This window comes from Cyprinodon variegatus, unplaced genomic scaffold (assembly GCF_000732505.1).
Source record: "Cyprinodon variegatus isolate N-32 unplaced genomic scaffold, C_variegatus-1.0 Scaffold190, whole genome shotgun sequence".
Lineage (NCBI taxonomy): Eukaryota > Metazoa > Chordata > Actinopteri > Cyprinodontiformes > Cyprinodontidae > Cyprinodon > Cyprinodon variegatus.
Genome location: NW_015150643.1, coordinates 668,670 through 687,228, shown reverse-complemented (window position 1 = coordinate 687,228; position 18,559 = coordinate 668,670). Strand labels below are relative to the sequence as shown.

General features: G+C 37.3%; 2 protein-coding genes across 3 annotated transcripts in view; one reads left to right on the top strand and one right to left on the bottom strand.

The window, feature by feature from the left end:
• The first annotated feature begins 8,738 nt into the window (after positions 1-8,738).
• Positions 8,739-12,582, top strand: LOC107087669 (zinc finger protein Gfi-1b-like). Of its 2 annotated transcripts, none has more exons than XM_015379362.1 (6): positions 8,739-8,836; positions 9,539-9,791; positions 10,020-10,186; positions 11,794-11,943; positions 12,033-12,198; positions 12,286-12,582. In XM_015379362.1, exons 1-6 carry the CDS (start codon positions 8,780-8,782, stop codon positions 12,480-12,482), a joined length of 990 nt encoding a protein of 329 aa, XP_015234848.1. In that variant the 5' UTR covers positions 8,739-8,779; the 3' UTR covers positions 12,483-12,582. The 2 variants fall into 2 exon arrangements, with proteins under 2 accessions (XP_015234848.1, XP_015234847.1); XM_015379361.1 differs by having other exon boundaries at positions 11,791-11,943.
• Positions 12,583-14,337: 1,755 nt separating this feature from the next.
• Positions 14,338-18,559, bottom strand: part of tgfbr3l (transforming growth factor beta receptor III like) — a 28,891-nt gene continuing 24,669 nt past the window's right edge. The window contains exon 14 of the mRNA XM_015379350.1: positions 14,338-14,802. Within this exon, the coding sequence (XP_015234836.1) occupies positions 14,615-14,802 (188 nt within the window). The 3' untranslated portion in view covers positions 14,338-14,614. The remainder of the gene's footprint in view (positions 14,803-18,559) is intronic.

Genomic DNA, 18,559 nt, shown 5'->3' with positions numbered 1-18,559 from the left:
GCTGCTGACTGCCACTACCTCGACGCCAGAGTGTTTGCCAGTTTTGGGTACTCCAGCCAAGCTGAGTTTTGCTGAGTCAAGCAGAGTTCTTGTCAACCCAAGTTTTAACATTGTTTTGTCTTTGCCTCTCGGCAGGAAGTCACCCTGCAAACTGGATTTCTCGGACCTTCTCTCCCTGGAAGGATCAACTGGGCTTCAAACTGAGCTGGGGTTCAAACAGGAGGTTTGGATCCACTTTCCCCAAGAGATCGTTTGAGCTTCTCACTGAAAGAGGGATTATTCTCCACTACGAGCCGTTCAAGTACAGCAGGAAATCTGAGTGGCAGTCAGTTTCTCCATTCACTAACTAACAACCGCATTTTGGGTAACCCTGTTCCGCCTTCCACCGAATCAAACAAACACGGAACCACGGCACACAGACAGGAGTCAAGGATTCAACGACTTCTCTGGAAACGTGAGTCGGCAACCAAATCCTCTTCTCCAAGTTCACGAGTCAAATTCCCCATTGAGCCTGAACTAACCGCTGTGTCTTCCCCTCACTTTACAGTTCCGGTTGAGCAGTGTTCAGAGCAACACTTCTCCCTCTGTTTAACTTCTTCAATAAAACTCGTTAAATATATCTTCCCTGGTCTCTCTGTTCGGTTTTCTGCATTTGGGTCTGAACTTTGTAACATCATGACAATATTGTATTAATCTATTAGTAAGATTCTGCTTACAGTGGTATTCATCTCTATACTTATTCAGTAGAAACCCATGTTCTTTATTTATGGAACCATTATTTATCCTGCACTTGCTGCTATTGCACTTCTGGTTAGACCTAAACTGCATTTTGTTGCCTTGTACCTGTACCTGTGTAATGACAATAAAGTTTAATCTAATCTAATCTAATCTAATCTAATCTAATCTAATCTAATCTATTGAAATTGCAGCTCTTTTAAGACCGTCAACGCGATAGCAACCTAACACATTGTTATATAACACATCAGTCGTCGCTTTTAACAAATGCTGGATGCGACAAGCTGGAGTGTGACAAAACTTAAGGCATTTCTGGGTAGTTTATCAGAATCAGTGATGCTTCTAAATATAAAAGGTTTAAACACCATAGCTGCACAGTCCAAAGGTAGGCCTCCCAACACACAGTGTAGTAAAGAAAATGAAATTTGCATATTTTTTTATTCCCTTTATCAAAGTAGAATTCTGATTTTAGGTGGAGATGTTTTTTTTTTAATTCCTTAAAATCTGACTTTGCTGCATTATATTATCATATGGAAGAGCTGTAGTGAAGTCTGAACATCAGAATATTCAGTTCAAAATGGTGGTGTGTGCTGTGCACCCTGCTAATTGGTGAAAAGAATGAAGATGAGTTGTCAATGAGTCAGCAAATGAATCTGCAATTTCATTATTGCAGTGTCACACGACCATAGTCAAAAAAAAAAAAAGAGGAAAAAAATTCTATTATCTACATACTTTATTTGCTGCAGTTCAGGAACTTGCTTTGTTTTGTGACTACTTTTATTTGCACTGGCCCTGTCAAATAAATATAAAAGTTAAAATGTAAAATATTCAGTCTTGGTTCTCTGCCAAACAGCCTTTTGGCCCAAAAGGTCATTTTTGCTGCTTCTTGCAGATGATTGCTTTGTTTCCAACATGGCTTCTAGCAAACAGCAAATGGGACTTTTTATGGTTTTCTTTAAATAACAGCTTTCTTTTTGCCACTCTTAGTTCCTAGGAACCACTTTTAATAGTGGTTCCTAGAAATTCTAAAAGTAGAATGGGAGGCAGATCTTTTAGTTATCAGGCTCCTCTCCTGTGAAACCAACTACCAGTTTGAGTCCACGAGGCAGACACCCTGTCTACTTTTAAGGCTAGGCTTAAAACTTTCCTTTTTGATAAAGCTTTTAGTTAGAGTGACTCAGGTTATTCTGAGCTATCGCTATAGTTATGCTGCTATAGGCTTAGACTGATGGAACATATAAGGTAACCTGACTCCACCAGATGGATTTGCTCCGCATATCCATCTGGAAACCTTCCGTTGAAGTAATTTTGGGAAGGGGCGAAAATACTGGTTAGCTGATTGGCCTATGTTGGTGTTAGACGGGCCAAATAAACCAATCAGATCAACGAAGCATATGACGTACTAACAGAGCGACGACGAAGAGGAGCCAACTGATAAATCAAACTCTTGCCGAAACCAGTCGGGGGAAGAGCAAAAATATCTTTTCCTCTGAGAAAAGCCTCCAGAGCAGTGATTTGCTCTTCTTTCAGTGAAGAAATACAGTGTAATTCCGATAAAACTTGCTCGATAGCCACGCTAACGCTAGTTTCATCGGCTGAAGCCACCATGTTCTTTAGACTGAACTGTCGCGCTTCTTGTTGCGTCACACCTCAACCCGCCTCAAAGCCAACGCTGATTGGATGTTCGTTTGGTGAACGGCTCCAAATTTTCTTCAACGGAGAGTCTTCTCGAGTGAAATCTTGAAAGCTTGCGAGATCAGGATGGTCTCACGAGGCTAGGTATAAGGACCCCTTTTTCATCCTTCTGCTTCATTCTATCTCTATTCTCCACTCTGCAGAATCTGTTAATTCAATCTTTAACGTTATGCTCTTTCTGCTTTTTCTCATAGTAGCTTTGCCTCATCTGTTCCTGTTTGGCTGTGACCCCATGTTGGAGAGAAATATCAGCGGTGCTGCTTTCATCAACAGATGTTGGAGATCGGCCTGTTTTTCAGTGTAGTCCTGTTTCTCTGACTGTGACTGGCTGGATGTGCCCTCTTTATCCTCTGACATGGGAGCCTGGCTGTGTGTTTCCTGGACGGGCCGCCTTCTACAGCTGCTTCTGTATCTCTGCTTCTGTCTCCTTGAACCCCAGTCAGCCTCATCAGATGGCCGCTCACACTGAGCCTGGTTCTACTGGAGATTTCTTCCTGTTAAAAGGGAGTTTTTCCTCTCCACTGTCACTACAAGCATGCTTAGTGTGAGGGACTGCCTTCGAGTCAATGAGTCAATCAACTGGTTTTCCTTAGAAAACTTTGAAACATTTTGACTGTATGATCTGGTGAACTTGAGATGACATGTGTTGTGAATTGGTGCTATATAAATAAACTGAATTGAATTGCATGACTAAAAGTTGTCCTGTGAACAGGGCCTCTTGGCTGCTTCTCCACCTGCACACCTTGTCTTGTCTGTACATTCAGAAGGACAGCCTTGCCTTGGTAAGCTTACAGTTGTGCCTCACTCTTAATTTCAGATGATGTGTTGAACAGAGCTCCATTAAATATTTAAAGCTTTGGGATTTTTTATAGCCTAATTTTGCTTTAAATGTCACCATTACTTTACCCCTGACCTGTCTGCTTCATTCCTTGGTCTTCATGATGCTGTATTCTCCTCAGCATTCTGTACACTGACCTCTGAGGCGTCACAGAGCAGCTGTATTAGTTAAGATTAAACACAGATACTCTTCGTGGTCATTAGCAGCCATCAGGAAAACCTCTGAAAGCAATTGGTTGCACTCAGAGAAAATGGCACTGTGCACTTTTGCACTTGTCAGTTTCTACAGTAATTGTGAAAATATGTTATAATTGGCTCTACATTTCACTGTTATATATAATATATACAACTATGTAAAGTATATGTGTCAACAAACCATAAAGTTTCTCCTTTATTAGGGTGTTATTATTTGATTACCAACACAGCCTTAAATCTCTGTGACAGAGACGTTTCACAGGGGGAAGTAGGAATAACTGCAAAGCCCAGAAAGTTGGATAACTCTTTATTTTAAAAAAAAGAAATAAGTCCACTCATCTCGTCACCTCTTTACCACACCGTAGGAAGGTGCTACATCATTTCTAAGAAAGTCTTTATCATTTTTATGTAGAAAACAGGAAAAAGGAAGGGCATGGTGATCTGAATTTATATTCATAATTTGATCTTCCTCATTCTAGAAAGCCTGTTTTTTTTATGTTCTGTTGTCCAAATGGTTGAAGACCAAAAAACTAAAAGAAATAAAGAGAATCATGACTTTTTGTAACAGCTGTCTATAAAAAAGACCCATAACCTTTAAATCATGGAAGATTAAAATCATATAAATACAACAATCGGCAGAGGAATCGTGGTTTTATGAGCAGTTTTACTCTTCGTTGTTCTCAAAGTGTTATTTTTATTTGGAAATGTATTTTAGAGTGAACCTTGTATTTATATGACTTCGATTTGCGTCTGTACTTGTCATACTTTCGATTATGCGTGTAGCGGTGTGTATTCTCTCACCCAAAGACACAAAAGGTGTGAAATATGCAAGTAACGATCACAAAGGTTGTTTTTACTGCAAAGTGCAGGATCAGGTGATAAAGCGTTGCAGTCCAAGCTCAAGCTTGGTCATTCTGGGAGCAACAAACCTGCAGCATGACCACCAAACGCCCCGCCAATACCTAGCATAGCCACCGACCTGTGGCGCTTCCAAGCTCATTCCCAACAAAGAGGCCCTGTTCATGGGACAACTTTTAGTCACATGTGTTAAGAGTGGCAAAAAGCATTTTTGGTCCTAGACTTTAAAGTTATGCAGCTCATATTTTGGACTTTTAAAAATGACATATTTAAAGGTACAGGGGAGGGTTTTCAGAGAATTTTTGAAAAGACCCGCCCCTCAACTTTAAAAAAAAAAAGCACATGCACAACCCCGTACCCTCTCTGGATAGGGAACACTTTTTTAAATGCGTGTGAGAGTGTGCACAAGCCCATTTCTCCTCGTGCACGCTCTGTTTAAAAGTTGCTGTTTGCATCTTCCATACAAGCTACTTTACACAAGAAGATTTACAATGTTTTCACTTTATCAGACTCACCACTGGCTGTGAAAGTGGGGACCAGCATGTAGGACGGCCTTACATAAACATATCACCAGATCGATTGATAATTAGAAGGACCACTTATTTTGATGATCCACCCGGAAACCCACCAAAACACAACTCAACATACAACAATGCTTAGAGGTAAAATTTAAATGAATCTGCTGTTTTGCTTTCTTTGGTAACAAGCCCCACTTTCCAGTTAAACCAAATGGAAAACTTTAGCTTTAAGCTTATCTATTAGCTCCTTCCACTTGAAGAAGGCTAGCCCGACGTTCATCCACCTCTTTAAATGTCTCTGGTTTCATTTTCCTTTAAGTAATGTTTTTTCACTTTCTTGGAGATGTGGAAACAATTTCTTGCGCTGCTGGTGCATATGCATGACCCTGCATTGTGCTGCAGTAGTGCAGACTTTCAGTTGTTGGGTTATCGTTTCCAAATGATCTTCACCTCCGCCTCTCAATCCCGCTGAACTGCCAGCAAGGGGAATACACGCATTAGTTCATGTTACCCTCTGCTGGTGTCTGTACTTTCAAGATGGCAGACTGCCATGGTGCTTTGCACCAGGGAACAAGCCTTATGTATAAACTAATATAGAATTCTTATTAAAATTGATCTGATTTTATAATTAATATATAATTAATTTATGTTTGTGCTCCATCTGTTTTGTTTAACTCGTGTTTTAATCTCAACTTGCTTTTAGGCTTCTATATTTCCCTTCTGTTTTATTGTTTAAGTAATATAAAGCACTTTGAAATGCAAATGCTGTCATCGATTTCAGGCAGTTATAAAGAGAAACTGTTTCTCAACGTCCCTTTAAGACAAGCTCAGGAAATAAACTATCAGGTCTTAGAGGAAAAAAGTTTTCCTTCTCAGGTCTCTTGATCTGCATTTATTCCTAAGAGTCCCTAAGAGGGGAAAAAAAAGCTTTTTCGAAGAAATGATAACCTTTTTTCTAAGACCTGATGATGCGCAAAAATTTGAAATATTAATCGTAGTTACGCAGAAGATCCTTAAAATAGATTGTACTTAGTTTCCCAGTTACATCAAAACTACTTTTTAAATCACAACAGCTTTATTTTCAACTAGGGACAACTTTCTGTTTTGAGGATTTCCTTTAAGCTCAGATTTATGTGATTTCAATTGATGTTGAAAAACTATTGTAGAAGCATGCTTTCTCTCTATTAAAACCATCTCAATACATCTAATCTGAAGGACCATAACATTAAAACAATAGTGGATCATTCTCAGATCTCACCAGATACCAATATGAATTGATTTTATATAACAAAATATCTTTAACCCACAGTCCTTAGCTCCCTATGAACAGAGCTGCATACATTCCAGAACCAGAAGCCCAGTGTGTCTCATTTTGCAACTTTTCTGTTGTTTGAAATATGTGTGAAAATAAACAAAAGGCGTTAATAACCAGAAGACAATAGAAATGTAAATGTGAAAAGTTTTTTAGTATAAAACTCCCCTCCAGCCCCTCCCCAAACCTATCCGAGAATGAGCTCAGGGCAAATCCCCAAACTGAGAAACTGAAAACATTATCTTTCAGATCTGATGGGTGCAGAGGTTGGTGCTATGGTGCTTTCTCTTAGTTTGCAAATGACATCATATGCTTTAGATAGTATGAACTCTGACAGCATGTTTAACAGTGGAAAATCAGTTAGCATTAGGAACTGAGTTTAACTAGAGCTTTGAATAAGGCTCAGTTTGAAAGACTAGTTGAAGAAAAAATTCAAGTTTTAAAAGTGTTTAAGTGACCTTGAATGCAAAAGTGCTACAGCTCTTTATTTTGCTGTTATTTGTCCAAAGCATAGATCCATACATGTTAGATTTACCCTGTAATCCTTAAAAGAAGAGATCTGTCCAACTGAAACTGTGGATGGAAATAAAATTTTTCTTTTCATGTTTGAGTTTTCTGCGAATATGTTATTTTAATTAAGATTTTATATATTTTTTTTTGACATCTTAGTTTTAATTTTAAATACTGACTCATGGCTTCATCATTCGGACTTTCTCATGTAGAGTTTTGAGCACATTTCTTGTACTTGAGCTTTAATTTTCCCACCAATAATGTGTGTGTTGGGGAGGGGCTTACTGCATCACTTGGCTTTTATTTTCTTTAATTAAATTCGCCAGACAACTTTTAAATCTTAAATAAATTGAATAAAATTATAATTATATCTCTTTGATTTGCCTCTCAGTCAGCAAACTTGTACCGAGTGACACCATCACAAATTATTATTCTAGGAACAAGGATAGAGATTTGAAATAGTCATAATGATAATTATAATGATTCTAAATTTAATGGATATCTTTGACTGTTTTCAGATTTTTTTATTTTAGAACCAAAAAATATATACTGATGAAGATTTTCAGTCATCCAGATCATAGTCACTCCGTAAAAGTTCAAAAATATCCACTGGACTTGGATTCCAAGATTTGAAGACGTTTCACCACCTCTCCAGGAAGCTTTCTCAATTCAAATGTCTGGACATTTGAAATGTCCAGTGGATTTTTTGGAACTTTAACGGAACAAAAAATATATCTAAGAATAATTATTGATGTTAGCTAATCTTAAAAATTCATCCTGAAATTGAACCTTTTGGTTTTTCTCTCTAAACTATTTTAGTACACGTCATTCCATGAAAACATAAATAAATGTTGTGTTTGTTTCATTTTACGACTGTAGTCTTTATTGCAAGTTATTTAGCAACACAAATGTGCTGTCTTTATTAATTTTGATAATGGAGAACGTTTTGTTTTTCAGTTTTTTTTTTCTCTAACAAGCCTTAACATGACGGGTCATGAGGATTCAAATACATTTTCAAACTTAAAAAGAAAAAAAAAACAGGTAATAATTAATGTGTTTAAATTTCCTTTTTTTTTACTATTACTTTAAGATAAAAATTCACATTTTTATTTCAATGGAATCGCATTTTTAATAACAATTTTAGTTTTTAGTGTTTGAAATAAAAAATATGACACCTGTGTCCTCAGAAAAAAACAATTTTTTGACCTTTATAAATAAAAACTGGTCACCAGTACAACAAACTGGACTGTTCAGTTAAAACAATGTAAAATCATTACCTTTACATGGACACCAGGCTTTTGCATCAAGTCCAAACGCTTAAAGAACAATGAATGAAATAGGCTAAACTTTGTTTTAGGTTTTTGATTTGTTTGGGTATTCTCTGTTCAATGAGGAAATATTGTCTTTTGTTCTTTAGACCAATTGAATGAGTTCTTTGCAACAACAACAAAAAAAAAAAAAAAGTAAACTTTAAAAGTATGTCATTCATCCATAACTAGAATCAGCTGAATTTTCTTGCCACTGAAAGAAGGAGGGCTTGATCTGGAAGTTGACTCACATGTGGCAAAAAAAACCTCCTATACAGGTGAACAAAGAGGGTATTTCCACTAATTACACTTGACAACCCTTAAGATATCCCACCCGTGGTTGTAAAGGTTCACGTGTTCACATGAGAACGATGAGATATTTAAACTTTCCAAACATTGCTTGGTGTGTTTGTAAGTCCACCCACGTGAACAGTCATTGCAACAGGAATCCATTAATGACAAACTGGTCCCACATTTAAAAAACAATACAAAAAAAAAGAATCTTCTTGGTTTTACTCCCTGCACACTCTAACTTTTGCAATCATTGAAAAAGTTTGCAGAAGATGAAAACAGCTGCTCGGTTTTTCAACAGTCTGGCAAGAAGAAAAAGTGTGAGAAGAGCTAATTAATAGATAAGATTCATTTGCCTCGGATGAACTATTCCTTTTATATTCTTTTAACTCCTCTGAGCTTCTTCTGTGGTTTCACTTCCTTTACCTTCAGTAAAACAATCCTCAGAACCCTTCTCAAAATCAAATCAAATCTCTTAGCGACATGTCATCGGTGGATGGGTGTGAGAAAAAAAAATTAGGATGTTGCAAGCGATGAGGACTGTTGAAGCAGTCAACATTCAGCTCTGCAGTGCTGAGGTAAGATCGACCACTTCTTGCTTTCTTTCATACTAAAAACGCGAAAACATATTTTCAATTTCCAATCATTTGTGATAATATTTATGCAACAAGCATCTGCTTGATGTAAAATTTGAGTAATGCAATAGCCAGAATTATATATATAGATAGATTACTAATCCATGCTATTTCATGGGATTTTAAGTTATTTTTACAAAAATGCATCAATTTGAAAGATGAAATTTTATGTCAGAGCTGTAATTTTTACAATAATCTCTTTCGTTCTTCCCTCAATTCCATTTCCTTCACTGTTAACAAAACAGACAGCTATGTGAAACACATGCAAGTTATTGTTTAGATATTTTTCTATATATATGTGGAAATCAATTTGCAGAACTCTCATATTAGCTGGTTTTTAACATCCTGAATCTATTTGCATTTGGGGGAATATATCTGTACAGCATGTTTATGTAAAAGCAGCGACAGAATCAGTTTCAAAGCTGCCTTCCAGTATAGCAGGGTTATCCTTAGTAAAAGCCCTCAAAACCTTTGTGCAGGTGGCAGGCTGTATTTGTTAAGAAAACCTCAAACCTTGGCATTGTAACTGAAGATGAACCAACAGGTGTTCGAGATCTGAGCGTGTGCGAGGCTCTAAAAGTGACATGAAAGAGTTGGCTTCTCAGACTCCTGCAGATTTATAGCGCAACACTTTTACTCCCTCAGACGCCTACTTCTGCAATGCCGCGCTCGTTCCTCGTCAAGACCAAACGGACGCATCTCTACAGCCCACCAAGGGATGACTACTTCAGACAGCAGGCTGAGACTGATGCCAAGGAGGCTACGACTGGCCACCTTGAAGATGCTCCGAAACCTTTATCCCCCGGGATCAGAGACCTTCTGGCTGATCCCTGCTCACCCAAAGAAGGGTTGGAAAACTGCTCCTACAGAACAGCAAAACACAAGCTCTGGCCTTCAGGTATAATCAATTACAGTAGAAATACGGTTATGATTTTTTTTGCTTTGACTCACATCAAATGGCGTTCTGTTATTGAAAGCGAGAAAGGTAATAGTCCAACTGCTGCTCTTGTTTTCTCTACGCCAATGTCCAAGTGACTTAGTAGTAATGCATCTAATAGTTGGCGTCATCTATCTCTCCAACTGTTATTAACAGTTTTTTTTAATTCTTTTTTATTTTTGACCAAAGCCTCTGTGGAGAAAGAAGTCTATCCTCCACCAGCCTCTTCATGGTCATCAGACCAACAACAATCCAACAGAGAAAGAGAACTCGAGAGGCTCGTCCTCTTGTTGCTCAACCACACATCGCACACTGACCTCAAATCGCCCGTCAGAGATTGTCCTCTCTGTGAAAAGGTAAGAATAATCAGATCCTGACAAAATAAAGAATATAGTATTATCAGATAAAATGCAAATTACCTATTTCATAATCCAAGTTAAACCGTATGCTGATGATATGCTGATATAACTCCATAAGACCAAATACTGAGTATTTAGGGAGAAAAAAATAGCCACGACTCTATAGAGGTTTTAAAAGTATTAATTCATAAAACATGGCTTATTTCATTCTTGATCAGATTTAGTTTTGAGGGCGAACTGGCAGCAATAAAATTACATTATTAGGAATAGATTCTCATAGTCTGCAATCGTAATATTACCCCTAATGAAATAATAATGGCAACATTATGTCAGATATTATAAACTATGTTTGCTGACCATATATTATCTCTATTGATAGTTATTGTTATTACAGACATAACATTAGTTTTGTAATAGTTTTCTTTTTTAATGAGAAACATTCCGAAACAGGACATTGTTTGTTGCTTTTCTTTAAAAAATATGACCATGATGTAAAATATAAGATAAATATATATATATCTTCTATATTATATAGAGTGCAGCAAATGAATTCAATGTATCTGTTAGTTGAACCTAGCTTTTTATTGCTAATTTGGAATTTTAGATGATGGGAAATGGACCCAAAAGTGAGGAAAATATAATCTTCCAACCATGGACTAAAATTCATATCTCTTCCCTGCTTAATGCTTAGTCAAAAATAGAATAGCAATTTCACTTTTTTTAATTAACCTGGAATCTTTCATTTTGCTGGTGAAGATTCTCAGTCATCCAGGTCATAGTTGTTCCAAAAAAAGTAAAAAAAAAAAAAACTGGACTTTGTTTTCAAGTTTGAAGACGTTTCGCTTCCCATCCAGGAAGCTTTTTCAATTCAAAATGTCAGAAATAGCGTTATGTTAGAGGCTTTATATAGTGGAACAAAACAAAGTATATTTTTGGCTTAGAAATAATGCAAATTGAACCGGACGAATGGGTCTGCCCCTTTGAAATGGGTATTCATTTGGGTTCTTTGTTAGCCTGCAATACCCAATACTGGTATATGGCTCTGAAAAGGGGGTCGTTAGAGGGAATTGTTGGCCTGGCTGAAGAGGCAAGGTGTTTTTTTTTTTCCCCTGTAAGGGAGTGGGCGCTGCCATGATAGCGGGAAGGAATCAACTCAATCATTGCATTGTAAAGCAAGGTTCCTGGAAGGCAAGCTAAACGTCTTCAAACTTGGAAACAAAATCCAGCAGACTGTTTTTTTTTTTTTTTTACATTTTTTGGAAAGAATCTTTCATCTAGATTATTTAGTTTGAAATCCAAAATAAATGAACTGATCAAACCTGCTCTGGAATATTTTACACTCTTCATAGATTGTTTAATTGATTCATTAAAGAGGATTAAAAGATACATACTAAAATAAAAGCAGCTATATATATATAAACATATATCTATATATATTTCCCTTGTTTTTTGTATTTGTGTTTCTGTTGCTTAGGTGTAAAATTTTACTATAATATTAATCTTCCAGTGATTCTTTATGGTTTTATCTCACCTATTTCAGCTCTAACAGAGGGTTACTGAACCCAATATGAATTTATCTTATTTGTTTGTTCCTCTTTCAGCAATCTGTCTCAGATGTCCTAATATCCGGCAGTCATCCTCAGGATCAGGTGTACAACAACCTCTCAATCCCTTTGACAAGGTCACTGACTTCTACAGACATGTCCCACATGCCCTTTGGTTTCCGAGAAGCTGGCAGCTACAGTAGAGCAAAGGTCTTCACTCATTAACCTTTTTTTGTTGTTGTTTTAAAAAAAATCCTGTTCAGACCCAGACTAATAATAAGCTCTGTCTCTGCATCCAGGACCGCAGTTTTGGTTGCAAAGTGTGCGGGAAGGTCTTTAAGCGCTCGTCCACCCTGTCCACTCACCTCCTCATCCACTCTGACACACGACCTTACCCCTGCCAGTACTGTGGCAAAAGGTTTCACCAGAAGTCTGACATGAAGAAACACACTTTCATACATACAGGTGAGGCACAAGACACAATGTACTATTCATGAGTGAAATGTTTGCATGAAGCATGATGGCCTTTTCTTGTTCCTGCTCCCTGCTCAGGTGAGAAACCACACGTGTGCAAGGTGTGCGGTAAAGGATTCAGCCAGAGCTCCAACCTCATCACCCACAGCCGAAAGCACAGCAGCTACCGGCCTTTCAGCTGCTCTCGCTGTCAGCACACTTTCCAGCGTAGGGTGGACCTGCAGCGCCACCAAGAGACTCAATGTGGCTATGGAGAAGCTTACGCCCAAAGATGAGCCAAGAAGAAGTGTTGGAATAGGTGTAACTTTTCTTGTAAATAGGTCTTTGTTTAAAGGTAGGCGCAGTATATGTTTTGTTTACATGAATAAAGATCAATTTGATCATTCCATCACCGTTTAATCTTTTTTTAGTTCTTGTAATGAAATATTTTCATTGATTATTGGATTATTTATAAGTAAAAAAGCATTAAAATATAATTTTCAGTTGTTATTCTCAGGAAATTTGACTTTTATAAAATGGGTTAATTGGACTTGTGTCTTTATTACACCTACAAAGATCAGTCATCCAGAAATTTTATTGTAAAAACAGCACATAATAAAAAAATACCACTAGAAAAAAAACCTAAGCTAATAGCACCACATCTCCTCCCATCTCTTTTTCCTGTTTAATTAATTTCGACTTGCTAACATAGTTTGCAGTTGAAAGTAAGACATCAACTTCTGAATTAGAATAAGGGTTAATCTTTGGCTTCTTTGCCCAATTAGGTTTATAAAACCGTGTTCTCATAAACTGCAATAAATATGTTTTTAAGTTGGTATAATTTAATGATTGAACAAGTGCTCTTTGAGTTCCAGTCTTTACTGATTGGATTTTATCTGGATTTAATCTGGATCCATGCTTCATGAAATGGTTAAGCATTTTCCGATGCAGGTTAGAGATTAGCTTCTTTTTACCTTTAAAGTGAACCTTGCAAGGGCATAGGTTTAAATTTCAACTTTGGTAGGGACACTGTTGGTCTGATGTCATTGGTCCTATGCAAAAATATGCATGCTCGTTATTTTATGCTTGACGTGAAAATTAGGGTGTATTTCATTTGAAGAGAAAAGCAGCATTTCTTGCTACATTTATACAAATTTTATAAGCACTACGACACACTAGATGCTGTTTGTCAATGTTTGAACCATCAACGGCTCTGATGAATGTGGAATTAGAACTATTTTCCACTCCAAATTACCAGCAACTAAGACAGTAGGTAAATCTGTGCCTATTTAACCAAATATAGTCTAAATATGTCTGTTATATGTGGATTTATCCTGCTTTTTTCTTTTAAAGATATATAAATCTGCAGAGGCAAACAGAGGTAAAACCCACTCTTATCTTTTAAATGTTCTCTTTGAGATCATTAAATAAAGCGAAATAATAGATTCAAGGGACGCCAAATACATTTATTTTATTTACATGAGCACTGGAACTAGAAGAGGAACTGACACTGAGCATTTAAAACATTAATTTCACTCTACAAGTTGTACATCTAGGCTGTAGTTACTCTGTTTAACCCATTTTATGTATTTTATTTAGGGCTGAAACAATTCATCAGATTAATCGATTATTGAAATAATGTCAACAAATTTAGTAATCGATAAATCGTTAGCTGGAGTATAGAGACTCTAAAACATGTCTTTAGCTCACAGTGTGACCCACTTGGAGCAGGAATTATATGAAAATTGTAAAAAAAGAATAAACATTTTGCATTTTAGATAAAAAATGTTTTCGTCTTTCAATATTCTCCATACAGAACTCCTCTACTGCTGCAACAATGCTGTATTGTAAATTATAAACATGTTATTCACATCTAATTGTTGGTAAGGAGAAGTAGATTGGTCCATAATTTTGGTAGGGACATGTCCCTATGGTCCCTATGCAAACCTACGCCCATTGAACCTTGTGTCAAAAATCTCCTGCTATACCAATAAAAATTAGACAGAATAAATTCAGAAAGAAAAAAGCCGACTATGCATTTACATGATGGCTTCAAATTTCTAATTAAACTCTCAAACTTTAGAGGTGCAAAATAGTTTATTTCTGCTTTATGCAAATACAATAATGTAACAACCAGCATCTGACCTCAACCAACAGCGACAGAATATGTATCAGTATACCGAGATAAGCTGAGGCCTGTGCTGAACGAATGGGTCAGCATTTCTCATTTAATGCATCTTGTCTACCATGCAAGCCAGAAGATGACGATGATCTGCTCTCTGTTTGAGTCACCGTAACCATCTTTAGGCCTCGTGGAATCCAGATGAAGGTCTCTTCAGAGGCTTAAAGTTGAGTGGCCCACATCATCAAACTAGTGACTTATCGCTTTGAATCTAAAACGTGTCCGTTTACAGAACGCTGCGCATGATTAAGATCTACTGTATTCACTGTTTTCAGGCCTCCTCTCGGCAGCACATGACACGACTAGAGGTGCAAAAACGGCTCTGCACACCAGAGAAGCAGCTGTGTTCTCACACACATACAGAAAAAAAAACACACAGAAGCTGTTGCAACCCCTGTCCCAGTTCTTCTCTCTCAGATTTGCAGGAGGAAATCCTGAGAAAGAGATAAAAGAATACAACTGTTTAAACTTATCTGCGACATCAAAGCAAAAAAATCTGCAGGTGCTTTGCCTAATGCTGATAAATTTTCCGGAACTGACTGAGCATTTAACCGCTGCAGCTTATTATAAATACGCAGCTTTGAATTTGGGCTCAGTGTCCCCCCCCCCCCAGCTGGTCTGCACCTCCAATTTCTTTAATATGAAAAGAGGGCAAAGTGGTAGATTGACTTCCGACTATGTTGATTAGCTATTATTAGAAACTGTTTGGTATCATTTGGAAGGTTTCATGTGTCGGGAAAAAGATTTGCCTAGTGAAACTCTGACAACACAAACAAAGAAAAAAGAAGAATGATTGTACCCATCCAGTTATTCTTTAGCTCATTTACTAAAATATCCATCAAAAACAAAGAAAAAGGGAAGAAAAAAAAATAAGTTGAAAAAATGTGCTTACCAGGATTAAAATGAGGTAAAATACGTTTAATTATTGCATAAGTTTAGAACAGACTGATATATGTAATGAGAACCGCAGGGCGGATATGTCTGTTTTCCCTTTCTTTTCCTTTTCTAAAAATAAATTGAAAATTATTTATTTTGAAAAAATAAAAATAAAATAGTCTGGAAAGCAGGATGTGGAAAAAGACAAAAAGAAGAGAGCCAAAGGTTGTTCCCTGAGTAACACCAAGAGATCAGACCAACAGCAGAGCTACTGATTCAGGTGCTCAGTGCTTATTTCAAATCCATGTCTGCACTAAACTACATTTAGTCAATAGCAGCTTTGGTAAATACATGCACTGCATTAGCAGACATATTTATAGCCAATGTTTTAAAAGTTCAGATCAGGATATCTGTTCTTGTCCTTAAGGTTTACCTCTACTATGAATCCACTAGTGCAAGGTCATTTTAAAACAGCCACATTTTGAGCTGAAATGAAATTTAGATGAAACACTTTTAAAATAGAAAGTTATGTTCCCTTGAAGGCGATTATACCTCTGAGCAAGCTACTTGGTGTGATTATGCTTAACTCAAAACTTGGTAAAACTATATAAAAATTAGTAAAAATTAACAGTTTATTCCAGTTCAGATCGTTACTGGACAGAGAAATTGGGGAGAGTTGGCACAGCTGTGGGCTCAAGTAGTCAGCATGCGTTGGCATCTGCAAAAGGAGCCTCGAACAAGATGATCTCCTGCATCTTATACTTCATGAATCTGTGTTGCATCAGGTGGACGCTTAGCTATTTGTGTCACAAACTGACACGAAATCCATGCCCTGACCTTTGTGCCTTTTGCCTCTACGCCTCAGGATTACAGATAGCTCTTCTTTCGGTTCCAAGGCAAGGCAAATTTGTTTGTATATCACAATTCAGTACAAAGACAATGCAAAGTGCTTTACATGATTAAAATATAGGAAAATAAAACAGAATCAAAGCAAGTAGAAATAAATAAATAAATATAAAATGCAGAAACTAAAAAGAACATTGCACAAAAGAAAATAAAAAAGTTGAACTAATGATGTTTCAGTTGAACTGTTTAACTAGAACAGTCGAAGGCAATCCTAAACAAATGTGTTTTTAGTCTTGATTTAAAGGAACTCAGGCTTTCCGCACTTTTACAGTTTTCTGGAAGTTTGTTCCAGATAAGTGGAGCATAGGAACTAAATGCTGCTTCTCCATGTTTAGTTCTGGTTCTAGGTATGCAGAGCAGGCTGGAGCCAGAAGACCTGAGTGGTCTGGAGGGTTGATACACTGATAGCACGTCTGTGATGTATTTAGGTGCTAAGCCATTCAGAGATTTATAGACTAACAGAAGTATTTTAAAGTCTATTCTCTGAGATACAGGGAGCCAGTGGAAGGACTTTAGAACTGGGGTGATGTGCTCTACTTTCTTAGTCTTAGTGAGGACACGGGCAGCAGCGTTCTGGATCAGCTGCAGCTGTCTGATCCACTTTTTAGGCAGACCTGTGAAAACACCGTTGCAGTAATCAATTCGACTAAAAATAAACGCATGGATTAGTTTTTCCAGATCATGCTGAGACATTAGTCCTTTAATCCTGGAAATGTTCTTCAGTTGACAGAAAGCCGACCTCATTAATTGTCTTTAAATGCTTTTGGATTTTCAAGTCTGAATCCAGCACTACACCTACTGTAGATTTCGGGCCTGATCAGTGGTTACTAGCTGAAGCGACTAATTTTAGATCTCTCCTCTATTGGTCCAAAGATTACTTCGGTTTTGTTGTTATTAAGAAAAACAACTCCAGGCTGTATCCTCACCCTGTGTTTGATATACAGACAAAAAGACTGTCCTCATTAGACGGCTTCTGTCCACATCTCATGACATGGCCCATAAATGTCACTGCATCAACACATTGTGAGAAACTCTTAAAAAGCGGTTTGACGACTTGATAATCCTCTTAGTGTTCGTCTTGGATTAAACACAGACAGTTTGAAAATGTTGGAAACACCTGTGTTTTATAACTCAATGTATTGTGTAGTGTTGTAGGTTTTCGCAGCACACGCCCACCTAGAGTCGGCCAGATTATTTTGGGAAAAGCTGCACAGAGAATAAAAGCTGCAGATGTTGTGCTTGTACATTCATCAAGCACAACTGAGCTCTAACAGAAATTAGCAGGTAGAATTCATACATGTCCAATAAGAAGATTACCAGGTCTGCATCAGCTTTTCATCCTTGTTGTGTTTGAGGTCTCACTAGGGTGCCCAGATGTCCGGCTTTAGGGCGGACAGTCCGGATTTTCATTGCACTGTCCAGCTTCCGGCGCCGCATCCAGCCAGACGTGTATTTGTCCTCCTTTATGAAGCACTAGGCTTGTAGAGCAGATTTGTAATTTATTTTTTTTTTTTGCTGGGCTGCAGCACAATATCCAATCGTCAAAAATGCATCACTATCTGGCAAAGAGTGGCGGCGTATCAGATAAAGATCTGCTTGTCATTGGTTACAAAAGTAAACAAGGATCAGAATTACTGATGCTAAGTATTAAAGTTAGCGTCCTGTCAAAACCAGGACGTCGTTTAACCCAGAATGGACAAAAGAGCGTGAATTTATGACGAAAGGTAGTGAAAATTCTTTCCATGGTTTCTGCCACTTGGTCGATGCGATGTGTAAGCAGTGGAAGAAAAGCTGCAATTGAACGGCGTGCAAGTACGGATTAACATAAAAGCAATAAACATGCAGCAGCGAACTCTTCAATGTTGGCTTTTACATTAAGTTTTGTCGTCCCTGGATGCTAAAATAACTTGTGCCGAGATGCAAGGTGGACTATACTATAAAACGTCACTAGTCCTACGGAAGTGTAGACTGTGACGTAAAAGTAGATTTCAGTGATTCGCCCATAGCTAAAGGGATGACCATAAACAAAGGTCTGCTGCACACACAGACACTAAAGATAAGTTCCCAAAAGACTGAGGCTCTTATAAATAAAGCTATACTTTTAGAGCAGTTGAATGTGTTTTCTACAATCTCTTTTGTTGTTTAAAAAAATATTAGGCTATTTTATTATGAATGTTTCTTGTTAAAAATATTTTTTTAACGTTTAAGTCCACACATCTTATGCTTTGTGGTATTCTGCACTTTAAAGCTTCATCTCGGTGGTCACTTTTTAAACTACACAATGTATATAAATAAATACAAATGCTGGGAACCAATTCTTTTTTACATTTCTTTAATATTTTGTAATATTCAGCTACACAAGCATCCTCTTTAGACTACCAGGAATTGTACTATAAATGTGACTTTACC

Excerpts from the sequence above, each read along its gene's own strand:
- LOC107087669 (XM_015379361.1), top strand. The coding sequence starts at position 8,780 with ATGTTGCAAGCGATGAGGACTGTTGAAGCAGTCAACATTCAGCTCTGC. Across the intron at positions 9,792-10,019 it reads ACACAAGCTCTGGCCTTCAG|CCTCTGTGGAGAAAGAAGTC; the intron begins GTATAATCAATT and ends TTTTGACCAAAG. Across the intron at positions 11,944-12,032 it reads GCAGCTACAGTAGAGCAAAG|GACCGCAGTTTTGGTTGCAA; the intron begins GTCTTCACTCAT and ends CTCTGCATCCAG.